Genomic DNA, 15,825 nt, shown 5'->3' on the forward strand with positions numbered 1-15,825 from the left:
AGGGACACCCTGGTGACAGTGACACCCTGGTGACAGGGACACCGTGGTGACAGGGACACTGTGGCCATGGGGACATCTTGGTGACAGGGACACCGTGGTGACAGGGACACACTGGTGACAATGACACCGTGGCCATGGGGACATCTTGGTGACAGGGACACCGTGGTGACAGTGACACCCTTGGGGACACTGTGGTGACAGGGACACCATGGCCATGGGGACATCACCCTGGGGACACCCTGGTGACAGTGCCACCCTGGTGACAGTGACACCCTTGGGGACACCCTGGTGACAGTGACACCCTGACCATGGGGACATCACCCTGGGGACACCGTGGTGACAGTGCCACCCTGGTGACAGTGCCACCCTGGTGACAGTGACACCCTTGGGGACACCCTGGTGACAGTGACACCCTGACCATGGGGACATCACCCTGGGGACACCGTGGTGACAGTGCCACCCTGGTGACAGTGCCACCCTGGTGACAGTGACACCCTTGGGGACACCCTGGTGACAGTGCCACCCTGGTGACAGTGACACCCTTGGGGACACCCTGGTGACAGTGCCACCCCAGCCACCCCCAGTTGGGGACAGTGCCCTGGTGCCACCTCCGTCGGGACGCGGGGAGGGGACACTGAGGCCACCACGGGGAGGGGGGGAGGGGACATCCTGTCCCCAGCGTGTCCCCTGCGGGCGTTATCAGTGAGGGACACTGGGGACAGCTCGGGGACGTCGGGGACAGCTCGGGGACGTCGGGGACACATCGGGGACACGTTTGGGGACACATTTGGGGACAATGTACGGGAACGTCGAGACCACGCTGGACACGGCCTGGGCGGCCGGGGAAGGTACGGCCACCGATGTCCCCGGTGTCACCTCCCTGTCCCCGGTGTCACCTCCCTGTCCTCAGTGTCACCTCAATGTCCCCAGTGTCACCTCCCTGTCCCCGGTGTCACCTCCCTGTCCTCAGTGTCACCTCCCTGTCTTTGGTGTCACCTCCCTGTCCTCAGTGTCACCTCCCTGTCCCTGGTGTCACCTCCCTGTCCTCAGTGTCACCTCAATGTCCCCGGTGTCACCTCCCCTGTCTTTGGTGTCACCTCCCTGTCCTCGGTGTCGCCTCAGTGTCCCCAATGTCACCTCCATGTCTTTGGTGAAACCTCCCTGTCCTGTCCCCCAGTGTCACCTCAATGTCACCTCCCTGTCCTGTCCCCCAGTGTCACCTCAATGTCACCTCCCTGTCCTGTCCCCAATGTCACCTCCTGTCTTTGGTGTCACCTCCCTGTCCCAAGTGACCAAGAGCTGTCCCCAGGGTGGGTGGTGGCACCAGGGAAGGGTCCCCAACCACTGTGGGTGTCCCCAAGTGCCACCAGCGCTGTCCCCAGCCCCTCCAGATGTCCCCAAGCCTGTCCCCGAGTGCCACCAGCGCTGTCCCCAACCCCTCCTGATGTCCCCAAACCTGTCCCCAAGTGCCACCAGCGCTGTCCCCAACCCCTCCAGATGTCCCCAAGGATGTCCCCAGCCCCTCCAAATCTCCCCAAACCTGTCCCCAACCCCTCCAGATGTCCCCAGGTACCACCAGTGCTGTCCCCAACCCCTCCAGATGTCCCCAAGGATGTCCCCAACCCCTTTAGATGTCCCCAGGTGCCACCAGCGCTGTTCCTCCAGATGTCCCCAGCGCTGTCCCTATCCCCTCCAGCTGTCCCCAGGTGCCACCAGCGCTGTCCACAACCCCTCCAGATGTCCCCAGTGCTGTCCCCAGCCCCTCCCAATGTCCCCAAGGCTGTCCCCAACCCCTCCAGATGTCCCCAGGTGCCACCAGTGCTGTCTCCAAGCCATCCTGATGTCCCCAAGGGTGTCTCCAAGCCCTCCAGATGTCCCCAACGATGTCCCCAACCCCTCCAGATGTCCCCAGCGCTGTCCCCAACCCCTCCAGATGTCCCCAAACCTGTCCCCAGCCCCTCCCAATGTCCCCAAGGCTGTCCCCAACCCCTCCAGATGTCCCCAAGGCTGTCCCCAGCCCCTCCTGATGTCCCCAAGGATGTCCCCAGCCCCTTCAGATCTCCCCAAACCTGTCCCCAACCCCTCCAGCTGTCCCCAGCGCTGTCCCCATCCCCTCCAGCTGTCCCCAGGTGTCCCTTGCGCTGTCCCCATCCCCTCCAGCTGTCCCCAGCTGTCCCCAGGTGTCCCCAGCGCTGTCCCCATCCCCTCCAGCTGTCCCCAGCTGTCCCCAGGTGTCCCTTGCGCTGTCCCCATCCCCTCCAGCTGTCCCCAGGTGCCACCAGTGCTGTCCCCATCCCCTCCAGCTGTCCCCAGGTGCCACCATTGCTGTCCCCATCCCCTCCAGCTGTTCCCAGCGCTGTCCCCATCCCCTCCAGCTGTCCCCAGCTGTCCCCAGGTGTCCCCAGCACTGTCCCCATCCCCTCCAGCTGTCCCCAGCTGTCCCCAGGTGTCCCCAGCGCTGTCCCCATCCCCTCCAGCTGTCCCCAGCTGTCCCCAGGTGTCCCTTGCGCTGTCCCCATCCCCTCCAGCTGTCCCCAGGTGCCACCAGTGCTGTCCCCATCCCCTCCAGCTGTCCCCAGGTGCCACCATTGCTGTCCCCATCCCCTCCAGCTGTTCCCAGCGCTGTCCCCATCCCCTCCAGCTGTCCCCAGCTGTCCCCAGGTGTCCCCAGCACTGTCCCCATCCCCTCCAGCTGTCCCCAGCTGTCCCCAGGTGTCCCCAGGTGTCCCCAGGTGTCCCCTGTGCTGTCCCCAGGTGTCCCCAGGTGTCCCCTGCGCTGTCCCCAGCTGTCCCCAGCTGTCCCCAGCTGTCCCCTGCGCTGTCCCCATCCCCTCCAGCTGTCCCCATGTTGTCCCCAGCTGTCCCCAGGTGTCCCCATGTTGTCCCCAGCTGTCCCCAGCTGTCCCCAGCTGTCCCCAGCTGTCCCCTGCGCTGTCCCCAGCTGTCCCCAGCTGTCCCCAGCTGTCCCCATGTTGTCCCCATGTTGTCCCCAGTTGTCCCCAGCTGTCCCCAGCTGTCCCCAGCTGTCCCCATGTTGTCCCCATGTTGTCCCCAGTTGTCCCCAGCTGTCCCCAGCTGTCCCCAGCTGTCCCCATGTTGTCCCCATGTTGTCCCCATGTTGTCCCCATGTTGTCCCCAGGTGTCCCCTGCGCTGTCCCCAGCTGTCCCCAGCTGTCCCCAGCTGTCCCCAGCTGTCCCCAGTTGTCCCCAGCTGTCCCCAGCTGTCCCCAGCTGTCCCCTGCGCTGTCCCCAGCGCTGTCCCCAGCTGTCCCCAGCTGTCCCCAGCTGTCCCCAGGTGTCCCCAGCTGTCCCCAGCTGTCCCCTGCGCTGTCCCCATCTCCTCCAGCTGTCCCCAGCTGTCCCCAGCTGTCCCCAGCTGTCCCCAGCTGTCCCCAGGTGTCCCCTGCGCTGTCCCCAGCTGTCCCCAGGTGTCCCCAGCGCTGTCCCCAGCTGTCCCCAGCTGTCCCCAGCTGTCCCCAGCGCTGTCCCCAAGCGCCACCCGCTCGTGTCCCCGGTGTCCCCCAGGCTGTCCCCTCCCCCCGCCCGAGGAGGATCCCTACGAGCCCCTGGACCCCTCCCCCACCGCGGGGCCGCCCAAGCCGCGCCCCTCCCCCCCCCGGCCGCCGCCGCGCGCGGCCCCGCGGGCCCCGGTGGCCCCGGTGGCCCCGGTGGCCCTGGTGGCCCTGGTGGCCCTGGTGGCCCTGGCGGTGACGCTGCTGCTGCTGCTGGGGACGCTCGGCGCGCGGCGCAGTGAGTCGGGAACGGGCGTTTGGGGGATTTGGGGTTTTTTTGGGAATTTTTGGGGTTTTTTGGGAATTTTTGGGGTTTTTTGGGGGTTTTTTTGAGTTTTTTTTTGGATTTTTGGAGACTTTTTTGGGGGATTTTTTGGGGATTTTTTGGGACTTTTTTGGGGGGATTTTTTGGGACTTTTTTGGGGGGATTTTTTGGGACTTTTTTTGGGAATCATCTGGGATTGTTTTTGATTTTTCAGGAGTTTTTTGGGGGATTTTCTGGGATTTTTGGGGACTTTTTTGGGGATTATCTGGGATTTTTTTTGATTTTTCAGGACTTTTTTGCGGGATTATGTGGGATTTTTTTGGGACTTTTTTGGGGATCATCTGGGATTTTTTTTGATTTTTCAGGACTTTTTTGCGGGATTATGTGGGATTTTTTTGGGACTTTTTTGGGGATTATCTGGGATTTTTTTACATTTTTCAGGATTTTTCAATGGGGGATTTTCGGGGAATTGGGAATTGGGGATTTTAGAGGGTTTTGGGGTTTTTTGGGACGTTTTTGGGAATTTTTGGGGGTTTTTTTTGGATTTTTTTGGATTTTTTGGGACTTTTTTTGGGGGATTATCTGGGATTTTTTTGGGGACCATTCTGGGATTTTTTGGGATTTTTTTTTCACTTTTCAGGAGTTTTTTGGGGGATTTTCTGGGATTTTTTTGGGGACCATTCTGGGATTTTTTGGGATTTTTTTTTCACTTTTCAGGAGTTTTTTGGGGGATTTTCTGGGATTTTTTGGGGGACCATTTTGGGATTTTTTTGCATTTTTCAGGACCTTTTAATGGGGGATTTTCGGGGAATTGGGAATTGGGGATTTTAGAGGGTTTTGGGGTTTTCGTGATTTTTGGGGATTTTTTGGGGATTTTTTGGGGGATTTTTTTGGTGTTTCAAATTTCTTGGGGATTTTTTGGGGATTTTTTTGGGGATTTTCACAGTTTTTTTGGGATGTTTTGGGGGATTTTTTGTCTTTTTTTTTTAATTTTTGGGGGATTTTTGCAGATTTTTTTGGTTTTTTGGGGGGGATTTTTGGGCGGATTTTGGGTTTTTTTGGGATTTTTGCAGACTTTTTGGAGGATTTTTTTTTTGGTTTTTTTTCGATTTTTTTGGGGGGATTTTTGGGGGGTTTTTTCAGGATTTTTGGGGGATTCTTGGGTTTTTTTAGGGTTTTGCGGGGGATTTTGGGGGGAATATTGGGGGGAATCTTGGGGGATTATTGGGGATTTGGGGAGATTTTGGGGGAATTTTAGGGGGAATTTTGGGAATTTTTTGGGAGATTTTCTTAAGGGGTTTCTGGGGGAATTTTGGGGGAGATTTTTGGGGGATTTGGGGGAGATTTTGGGGGGATTTTGGGGACGATTTTGGGGGGATTTTTGGGAGATTTTGGGGACGATTTTGGGGAGATTTTGGGGACGATTCTGGGGTTTTGGGGTGGATTTTGGGGAGATTTTGGGGGGGATTTGGGGGGATTTTTGGGAGGATTTTGGGGGGATTTTGGGGGGATTTTGGGGGGATTTTGGGGACGATTTTGGGGACGATTTTTGGAAGATTTTGGGGGGGATTTTTGGGAGGATTTTGGGGAGGATTTTTGGGAGATTTTAGAGTTTTGGGGTGGATTTTGAGGGGATTTGGGGGAGATTTTGGGGGGGATTTTTGGGAGGATTTTGGGGACGATTTTGGGGGGATTTTTGGGAGGATTTTGGGGGGATTTTGGGGACTATTTTGGGGGGGATTTTTGGGAGGTTTTGGGGTGGATTTTGGTGGGATTTGGGGGAGATTTTGGGGGGGATTTTTGGGAGGATTTTGGGGACGATTTTGGGGGGATTTGGGGCTGTTTTGGGCGGGGATTTTTGGGGGAATTTGGGGACAGTTTGGGAGTTTGCGCAATGTTCCCAAAATGTCCCCAGAATGTCCCCAAAACGTCCCCAAAATGTCCCCTCGGTGTCCCCACAGTCTCAGACCTGGAGGCCGCCCTGGAGGCCGAGAAGGCGAAGGAGCCGCCACCAGCAGCGGGTTGGTGTCACCTGTCCAGTGTCACCTGTCCCTGTCACCTGTCCAGTGTCACCTGTCACCTGTCCTCTCCCAGTGTCACCTGTCACCTGTCCAGTGTCACCTGTCCCTGTCACCTGTCCAGTGTCACCTGTCCCTGTCACCTGTCCTTGTCACCTGTCCATTGTCACCTGTTCATTGTCACCTGTCCTCTCCCAGTGTCACCTGTCCCTGTCACCTGTCCTTGTCACCTGTCCAGTGTCACCTGTCACCTGTCACCTGTCCATTGTTACCCATCCTCTCCCAGTGTCACCTGTCCATTGTCACCTGTCCATTGTCACCTGTCCAGTGTCACCTGTCCAGTGTCACCTGTCCCTGTCACCTGTCCCTGTCACCTGTCCTCTCCCAGTGTCACCTGTCACCTGTCCAGTGTCACCTCTCCCTGTCACCTGTCCCTGTCACCTGTCCAATGTCACCTGTCCAATGTCACCTGTCCAGTGTCACCTGTCCGTGTCACCTGTCCCTTGTCACCTGTCCCTGTCACCTGTCCTCTCCCAGTGTCACCTGTCACCTGTCCAGTGTCACCTCTCCCTGTCACCTGTCCCTGTCACCTGTCCATTGTCACCTGTCCATTGTCACCTGTCCAGTGTCACCTGTCCCTGTCACCTGTCCAGTGTCACCTGTCACCTGTCACCTGTCCTCTCCCAGTGTCACCTGTCCCTTGTCACCTGTCCAATGTCACCTGTCCAGTGTCACCTGTCCCTGTCACCTGTCCAATGTCACCTGTCCAGTGTCACCTGTCCAGTGTCACCTGTCCAGTGTCACCCATCCATTGTCACCTGTCCCTGTCACCTGTCCATTGTCACCTGTTCATTGTCACCTGTCCAGTGTCACCTGTCACCTGTCCATTGTCACCTGTCCCCTCCCAGTGTCACCTGTCCCTGTCACCTGTCCAGTGTTACCCGTCCTCTCCCAGTGTCACCTATCCAGTGTCACCTGTCCCTGTCACCTGTCCCTGTCACCTGTCCTCTCCCAGTGTCACCTGTCCAGTGTCACCTGTCCATTGTCACCTGTCCCTGTCACCTGTCCATTGTTACCCATCCTCTCCCATTGTCACCTGTCCAGTGTCACCTGTCACCTGTCCCTGTCACCTGTCCCTGTCACCTGTACCTTGTCACCTGTCCATTGTCACCTGTCCATTGTCACCTGTTCATTGTTACCTGTCCAGTGTCACCTGTCACCTGTCCATTGTCACCTGTCCCCTCCCAGTGTCACCTGTCCATTGTCACCTGTCCAGTGTTACCCGTCCTCTCCCAGTGTCACCTATCCAGTGTCACCTGTCACCTGTCCCTGTCACCTGTCCAGTGTCACCTGTCCCTTGTCACCTGTCCAGTGTCACCTGTCCATTGTCACCTGTCACCTGTCCATTGTCACCTGTCCATTGTCACCTGTCCTCTCCCAGTGTCACCTGTCCAGTGTCACCTGTCCCTGTCACCTGTCCATTGTCACCTGTCACCTGTCCAGTGTCACCTGTCCAGTGTCACCTGTCCATTGTCACCTGTCCCTGTCACCTGTCCAGTGTCACCTGTCCATTGTCACCTGTCCCTGTCACCTGTCCATTGTCACCTGTCACCTGTCCAGTGTCACCTGTTCATTGTCACCTGTCCATTGTTACCCGTCCTCTCCCAGTGTCACCTGTCCAGTGTCACCTGTCCATTGTCACCTGTCCCTGTCACCTGTACCTTGTCACCTGTCCATTGTCACCTGTCCAGTGTCACCTGTCACCTGTCCATTGTCACCTGTCCCCTCCCAGTGTCACCTGTCCATTGTCACCTGTCCAGTGTTACCCGTCCTCTCCCAGTGTCACCTATCCAGTGTCACCTGTCACCTGTCCTTGTCACCTGTCCAGTGTCACCTGTCCAGTGTCACCTGTCCCTGTCACCTGTCCCTGTCACCTGTACCTTGTCACCTGTCCAGTGTCACCTGTCCAGTGTCACCTGTCCAGTGTTACCCGTCAACTCCCAGTGTCACCTGTCCATTGTCACCTGTCACCTGTCCCTGTCACCTGTCCCTGTCACCTGTACCTTGTCACCTGTCCATTGTCACCTGTCCCTGTCACCTGTCCAGTGTCACCTGTCCAGTGTTACCCGTCCTCTCCCAGTGTCACCTGTCCAGTGTCACCTGTCCATTGTCACCTGTCCTCTCCCAGTGTCACCTGTCCCTGTCACCTGTCCAGTGTCACCTGTCCAGTGTTACCCGTCCTCTCCCAGTGTCACCTGTCACCTGTCCATTGTCAGCTGTCCCTGTCACCTGTTCATTGTCACCTGTTCATTGTCACCTGTCCTCTTCCCAGTGTCACCTGTCCCTTGTCACCTGTGCTCTCCTAGTGTCACCTGTCCAGTGTCACCTGTCCCTTGTCACCTGTGCTCTCCCAGTGTCACCTGTCCCCCTCCCTGCTCTACACCAAGCCCTGTGGCCAAACCCAGGTGGCCACTGGCCAAATCCAGGTGGCCACCACCATGTCCCCATGTCCCTGTCCCCTCACTGTCCCCCTGTCCTTGTGGTGTCCAACTCCTTGCTCTACGTTGGCCACAACATGGTGGCCACAGGGCAGCTCCTGGTGGCCACCAGGTGTCCCCTGTCCCAGAGTGTCTCCTGTCCTTGCAGTGTCCGGCTCTTCCTGCTCTACGTTGGCCACTACATGGTGGCCACAGGCCAACTCCTGGTGGCCACCGGGCAGCTCCTGGTGGCCACCGGCCATCTCCTGGTGGCCACCACGTGTCCCCCTTTCCCCTCAGTGTCCCCATGTGCCTGCAGTGTCCCCCTCCATGCTCTACCCCAAGCCAGGTGGCCAAATCCAGGTGGCCACTGGCCAAATTCTGGTGGCCACTGGCCATCTCCTGGTGGCCACCTGGCAGCTCCTGGTAACCACCGCGCGTCCCCCTGTCCCCGCAGCATCCACCTCCTTCCTGCTCTACAACCAGCACCACTCCGGTTGCGTGGTGGCCAGCGGCCAGTGGCTCTCGCTGGCCCACTGCGTCCCCTCCTCCCCATCCCAACTCTTCCAGTGGCTCCCGGGGGGGCTCCTGCGCCACGTGGCCACCGGATGGTGCGCGGGGGCCACCGCCGAAGCCTCGGGCGCGCTGGTGCGGCTGCGGCCGTGCCGCGAGGACGCGCGGCTGCAGCGCTGGGCTTGCGGCCGCGGGGCTCTGCTGGCCCTGGCCGGCACCGGGCTCCACTTCAACTTCGGCCACGAGCGGCAGAACCGCGTGGTGCTCTACACCGGGACCGGCAACTGGAGCCGCTGGCTGGCCCACGGCTCGCGCCGCGACGTCTGCTCTCGGGCCTGTGAGTCAGTGTCCGCAATTTGCCTGAATTTCCCCCAATTTTCCCGAGTTTTCCCGAGTTTTCCCAAATTTTGGCAAAATTTTCCCAATTTTTTTTCCAATTTCCCCTGATTTTTCCCAGTTTTTTTTTCAAGTTTTCCAAAATTTTCCTCAATGTTTCACCAAATTTTCCCAAGATTTTCTCAGGATATTTCCAAGTTTTCCTCAAATTTTCCCAAATTTTTCCCAATTTTCCCCCAGTTTCCCCCCAGTTTTCCTAGGTTTTCACAAATTTTCCCCAATTTGTCCCCAAGTTTTCCCAATTTTCCCCAAGTTTTCTGGATTTTCCCCCTAATTTTCCCAGGTTTTCCTCATTTCTCCCAAATTTTCCAACTTTTCCCCATTTTCCCCAAATTTTTCCAAATTTCTCCCAATGTTTTTCAATTTTTACCCCATTTTCCCCCAATTTTTCCCAATTTTGGGCCAAGGGCAGCTGGAGCCGCCGTGAGTCAATTTCCAGATTTTTCCTGAACTTTCCCCAATTTTCCCAGATTTCCCAATTTTTTCCCATTTTTTCCCAATTTTTTCCCATTTTCCCCAATTTTTTCCCAAATTTTTCCCAATTTTTCCCAATTTTCCCTCAATTCCCCCAATTTTTCTGCATTTCCCCCCAATTTCCCCTCAGTTTTCCCCATTTTTTTTCTCATTTTCCCCAATTTTCCCAAATTTATCCCAAAATTTTCCAAATTTTCCCATTTTTTTTCTATTTTTCCCAGTTTTTCCACAATTTCCCCCCAATTTCCCGCAGTTTTCCCCAATCTTCCCCAATTTTCCCTAATTTTCTCAGATTTCCCCCAATTTTCCCAATTTTTCTGGATTTCCCCCCCAATTTTCCCCAAATTTTCCCCCAATTTTTCCCAATTTTGGGCCACGGGCAGCTGGAGCCGCTGGCTGGCCCACGGCTCGCGCCGCTGCGTCTGCTCGCGGGCCTTTGAGTCAAGATTCCTCAGTTTACCCAAATTTTCCCCAATTTTCCCCGATTTTTCCAGGTTTTTCCTAATTTTTTTTTGAATTTTTCCCAATTGTTCCCCAATTTTTCTCCCATTTCCCCCAATTTTCTAGGCGAGATCCAGGTTTTTCCCAATTTTTTCCCAATTTTCCCTCAATTTCCCCCAATTTTTCCCACGTTTTCCCAATTTCCCCCAATATTCCCCAGTTTTCCCCAATTTTTTCCCATTTTTTCTGATGAGTTTTCAAAATTCCCCATATTTTCCCCTATTTTTCTGTATTTTCCCCAATTTTCCCCAATTTTCCCCTATTTTTCTGTATTTTCCCCAATTTTCCCCTATTTTCCCCAATTTCCCCCTATTTTTCTGTATTTTCCCCAATTTTCCCCAATTTTCCCCAATTTGCCCCTATTTTTCTGTATTTTCCCCAATTTTCCCCAATTTTCCCCAATTTTCCCCTATTTTTCTGTATTTTCCCCAATTTTCCCCAATTTTCCCCAATTTCCTCAAATTTTTCCCCAATTTTCCCAGATTTTCCCCAAATTTTTCCCAATTTCCCGCGATTTTTCTTCAAATTCTCCCCAAATTTAGCCAAATTTCCCCAAATTTTCCCAACTTCTCCCCAGTTTTCCCCAAACTTGGGAAAATTTGGGCCAAGGGCAGCTGGAGCCGTTGGCTGGCCCACGGCTCGTGCCGCGGCGTCTGCTCGCGGGCCAGTGAGTCAAGATTCCTCAGTTTACCCAAATTTTCCCCAATTTTCCCCGATTTTTCCAGGTTTTTCCTAATTTTTTTTTGAATTTTTCCCAATTGTTCCCCAATTTTTCTCCCATTTCCCCCAATTTTCTAGGCGAGATCCAGGGTTTTCCCAATTTTTTCCCAATTTTCCCTCAATTTCCCCCAATTTTTCCCACATTTTCCCACATTTCTCCAATATTCCCCAGTTTTCCCCAATTTTTCCCATTTTTTTCTGATGAGTTTACAAAATTCCCCATATTTATCCCTATTTTTCTGTATTTTCCCCAATTTTCCCCAATTTTCCCCTATTTTTCTGTATTTCCCCAATTTTCCCCAATTTTCCTCATTTTCCCCCCAATTTTCCTCAATTTTCCCAGATTTTCCCCAAATTTTCCCCAATTTTCCGCGATTTTTCTTCAAATTCTCCCCAATTTTCCCCAATTTTCCCCAATTTTCCCCAATTTTCCCCAATTTTCCTCATTTTTCCCCAATTTTCCTCAATTTTCCCAGATTTTCCCCAAATTTTTCCCAATTTTCCGCGATTTTTCTTCAAATTCTCCCCAAATTTCGCCTAATTTCCCCAAATTTTCCCAACTTCTCCCCAGTTTTCCCCAAACTTGGGAATATTTGGGCCACGGGCAGCTGGAGCCGCTGGCTGGCCCACGGCTCGCGCCGCTGCGTCTGCTCGCGGGCCTTTGAGTCAAGATTCCTCAGTTTACCCAAATTTTCCCCAATTTTCCCCGATTTTTCCAGGTTTTTCCTAATTTTTTTTTTATTTTTCCCAATTGTTCCCCAATTTTTCTCCCATTTCCCCCAATTTTCTAGGCGAGATCCAGGGTTTTCCCAATTTTTTTCCAATTTTCCCTCAATTTCCCCCAATTTTTCCCACATTTTCCCAATTTCCCCCAATATTCCCCAGTTTTCCCCAATTTTCCTCAATTTTTCCAGATTTTCCCCAAATTTTTCCAGATTTTCCGCGATTTTTCTTCAAATTCTCCCCAATTTTCCCCAATTTTCCCCAATTTTCCCCTATTTTTCTGTATTTTCCCCAATTTTCCTCATTTTCCCCCAATTTTCCTCAATTTTCCCAGATTTTCCCCAAATTTTTCCCAATTTCCCGCGATTTTTCTTCAAATTCTCCCCAAATTCTCCCCAAATTTCCCCAAATTTTCCCAACTTCTCCCCAGTTTTCCCCAAACTTTCTGTTTCCCCCAAACTGTGAGTCAAGATTCCTCAGTTTACCCAAATTTTCCCCCAATTTTCCCCGATTTTCCAAACTTTCCCAATTTTTTTGCAAAATTTCCCCCATTTTTCCTCCATTTCCCCACATTTTCCATCAATTTTCCCCAGATTTTTCTTCAAATTTACCCCGATTTTCCCAAGTTTTCACAAATCTTTCCCAATTTTTCCCAAAATTTTCCAAAGTTTTCCCAAGTTTTCCCCAATTTTCCCCCAAATTTCCAGGTTTGGTTCAGGGTTTTCCCAAATTTTCCCAATTTTGCAGATTTTCCCCAAGTTTCCCCCATTTTTTTCCATTTTTATCCCATTTTCCACAAGTTTTTTCCAAATTTTCCCAAGTTTTCCCCAATTTTCAGTTTTTTCCCAATTTTCCTCAATTTCTCCCCGATTTCCTCAGTTTCCCCCATTTTTTTTCTAAATTCCCCCCCCCAATTTTTCCAATTTTTTCCCAAATTTTCCCAATTTTCCGTGATTTTTCCTCAATTTTTTTCAAATATTCTCCAATTTTTCTTCAAATTTTTTCAATATTTTCCAATTTTTTCAGGTTTTCCCAAAATTTTCCCAATTTTTTTCAAATTTTTCCTAAATTTTTCCCTATTTTCCCAGATTTTCCCCAAGTTTCCCCCATTTTTTCCAATTTTATCCCATTTTCCACAAGTTTTTTCCAAATTTTCCCAAGTTTTCCCCAATTTTCAGTTTTCCCCCAATTTTCCTCAATTTCTCCCCGATTTTCCTCAGTTTCCCCCATTTTTTTTCCAAATTTTCCCCCCCAATTTTCCCAAATTTATCCCAAATTTTCCCAATTTTCCATGATTTTTCTCAATTTTTTTCAAATGTCCTCCAATTTTAATTCAAATTTTTTCAATATTTTCCAATTTTTTCCGGTTTTCCCAAAATTTTCCCAATTTTTTTCAAATTTTTCCTAAATTTTTCCCTATTTCCCCACATTTTCCCCAAGTTTCCCCCATTTTTTCCAATTTTATCCCATTTTCCACAAGTTTTTTCCAAATTTTCCCAAGTTTCCCCCAATTTTCAGTTTTTTCCCAATTTTCCTCAATTTCTCCCCGATTTTCCTCAGTTTCCCCCATTTTTTTTCCAAATTTTCCCCCCCAATTTTCCCAAATTTATCCCAAATTTTCCCAATTTTCCATGATTTTTCTCAATTTTTTTCAAATGTCCTCCAATTTTTCTTCAAATTTTTTCAATATTTTCCAATTTATTTCGGTTTTCCCAAAATTTTCCCAATTTTTTTCAAATTTTTCCTAAATTTTTCCCAATTTTCCCAGATTTTCCCCAAGTTTCCCCCATTTTTTCCAATTTTATCCCATTTTCCACAAGTTTTTTCCAAATTTTCCCAAGTTTTCCCCAATTTTCAATTTTTTCCCAATTTTCCTCAATTTCTCCCCGATTTCCTCAGTTTCCCCCATTTTTTTTTCTAAATTTCCCCCCCCCAATTTTTCCAATTTTTTCCCAAATTTTCCCAATTTTCCGTGATTTTTCCTCAATTTTTTGAAATATCCTCCAATTTTTCTTCAAATTTTTTCAATATTTTCCAATTTTTTCCGGTTTTCCCAAAATTTTCCCAATTTTTTTCAAATTTTTCCTAATTTTTTCCCTATTTTCCCAGATTTTCCCCAAGTTTCCCCCATTTTTTCCAATTTTATCCCATTTTCCACAAGTTTTTTCCAAATTTTCCCAAGTTTTCCCCAATTTTCAGTTTTTTCCCAATTTTCCTCAATTTCTCCCCGATTTTCCTCGGTTTCCCCCATTTTTTTCCAAATTTCCCCCCCCAAATTTCCCAAATTTATCCCAAATTTTCCCAATTTTCCATGATATTTCCTCAATTTTTTTCAAATGTCCTCCAATTTTAATTCAAATTTTTTCAATATTTTCCAATTTTTTTCCGGTTTTCCCAAAATTTTCCCAATTTTTTTCAAAATTTTCCTAATTTTTTCCCAATTTTCCCAGATTCCCCCAACTACCCCGAGTTTTCCTCATTTACCCCCATTTTTTCCAATTTTTCCCAAATTTTTCCAAATTTTCCCAAAATTTTCCTAATTTTCTCTGATTTTTCTTCAAATTTTCCCCAATTCTTCCTTAATTTTTCATCACTTTCCCCCCAATTTTTCCCCAATCTTTCCTAATTTTCCCAATTTTCCCCCAATTTTTCCCCAAATTTTCCTAATTTTTACTCAATTTTTTCAAATTTTCCCCCAAATTTCCCCCCAAACTTTCCCAAATTTTCCCAGGATTTTCCCAAGTTTTCCAAGTTTTCCCAGATTTTTCCAGGTTTTCCTCAATTTTTCCAAATTTCCCCAGGTTTTCTCTACTTTTCACAAAATTTTCCCAATTTCCCCCCAAGTTTCCCCCATTTTCCTCAATTTCTCATCATTTTTTCCGGATTTTTTTCCCATATTTTCCCATTTTTCCCCTCGTTTTCCCCAATTTCCCCCCAAATTTTCACAATTTTCCCCAATTTCCTCCAAATTTTCCCTTTTTTTTCAAATTTTCCCCCATTTTCCCTTGAAATATTTTGGATTTTTCCCATCCCAACCCCAAATCTGTTGGGATTTTCCTCAATCCCATCCCAAATTTTTGAATTTTCCCAATTCCGACCCCAAATCTTTGGGATTTTTCCCATCCCATCCCAAATTTTCGGGATTTTTCCCAATCCTGACCCCAAATCTTTTGGCATTTTCCCGATTCCGACCCCAAATTTTTAGGATTTTCCAATCCCATCCCAAATTTTTAGGATTTTCCCCATCCCGACCCCAAATCCGTTGGGATTTTCCCCATCTTGACCCCAAATTTTGGGATTTTTCCCAATCTTGACCCCAAATATTTTGGGAGTTTCCAATCCCATCCCAAATTTTAGGATTTTTCCTATTCTGACCCCAAATCTTTTGGGATTTTCCCCAACCCCAACCTGAAATTTTTAGGATTTTTCCCATCCTATCCCAAATTTTTGGGATTTTCCTCAATCCTATCCCAAATCTTTTGGGATTTTCCCCATTTTGACCCCAAATCTTTTGGGATTTTCCCCATTTTGACCCCAAATCTTTTGGGATTTTCCCAGATTTCCTGCCCTGCTCCCAGGGTTGGGTTTTTTTCCGGAATTCCTGTTATTTCTTCTCCAACTTCGTCGCTTCCTGGGAGAATTCCAGAACTTTCTGCTGGGCTTTGGGGTCGCAGCTGCTCGAGGTCGACGATGCCGAGGAAAAGGTGAGGTCCCAAATCCCAGAAATCCCCCCAAAAAAATCCCAAATTCCCCCGAAATCCCCAAAATCTCCCAAATCCCATAAATCCTGTAAATATCAAGATCCCATAAATGCTGTAAATCCCCCCAAAAACCCATAAATTCTCTCAATTCCATAAATCCTCCAAAATCCCATAAATCCTCACCAAATCCCATAAATTCCATTAATCCCAGAAATCCCCAAAAAAATCCCAAATTCCCCCTAAATCCCATAAATTCTGTAAATATCAAAAATCCTCCAAATCCCAGAAATCCCATAAATCCCCCAAACCCCTCCAAATCCCAGAAATCCCAAAATCCCATCAATCTCCCCAAAATCCCAGAAATCCTAAAAAAATCCCAATTTCCCCCTAAATCCCATAAATTCTGTAAATATCAAAAATCCCCCAAATCCCATAAATCCCATAAATCCCCCAAACCCCTCCAAATCCCAGAAATCCCCAAAATCCCATAAATCCTATAAATCCCATAAATTCCATAAATCCCAT

General features: G+C 49.8%; 1 protein-coding gene across 1 annotated transcript; it reads left to right on the top strand.

The window, feature by feature from the left end:
• The first annotated feature begins 718 nt into the window (after positions 1-718).
• LOC137467978 (C-type lectin domain family 17, member A-like) lies at positions 719-15,453 on the top strand. The gene is made up of 5 exons (XM_068179399.1): positions 719-848; positions 3,526-3,750; positions 5,739-5,798; positions 8,730-9,122; positions 15,158-15,453. Exons 1-5 carry the CDS (start codon positions 797-799, stop codon positions 15,436-15,438), a joined length of 1,011 nt encoding a protein of 336 aa, XP_068035500.1. The 5' UTR covers positions 719-796; the 3' UTR covers positions 15,439-15,453.
• Positions 15,454-15,825: the final 372 nt, after the last annotated feature.

This window comes from Anomalospiza imberbis, unplaced genomic scaffold, assembly GCF_031753505.1.
Source record: "Anomalospiza imberbis isolate Cuckoo-Finch-1a 21T00152 unplaced genomic scaffold, ASM3175350v1 scaffold_932, whole genome shotgun sequence".
Taxonomy (NCBI): domain Eukaryota; kingdom Metazoa; phylum Chordata; class Aves; order Passeriformes; family Viduidae; genus Anomalospiza; species Anomalospiza imberbis.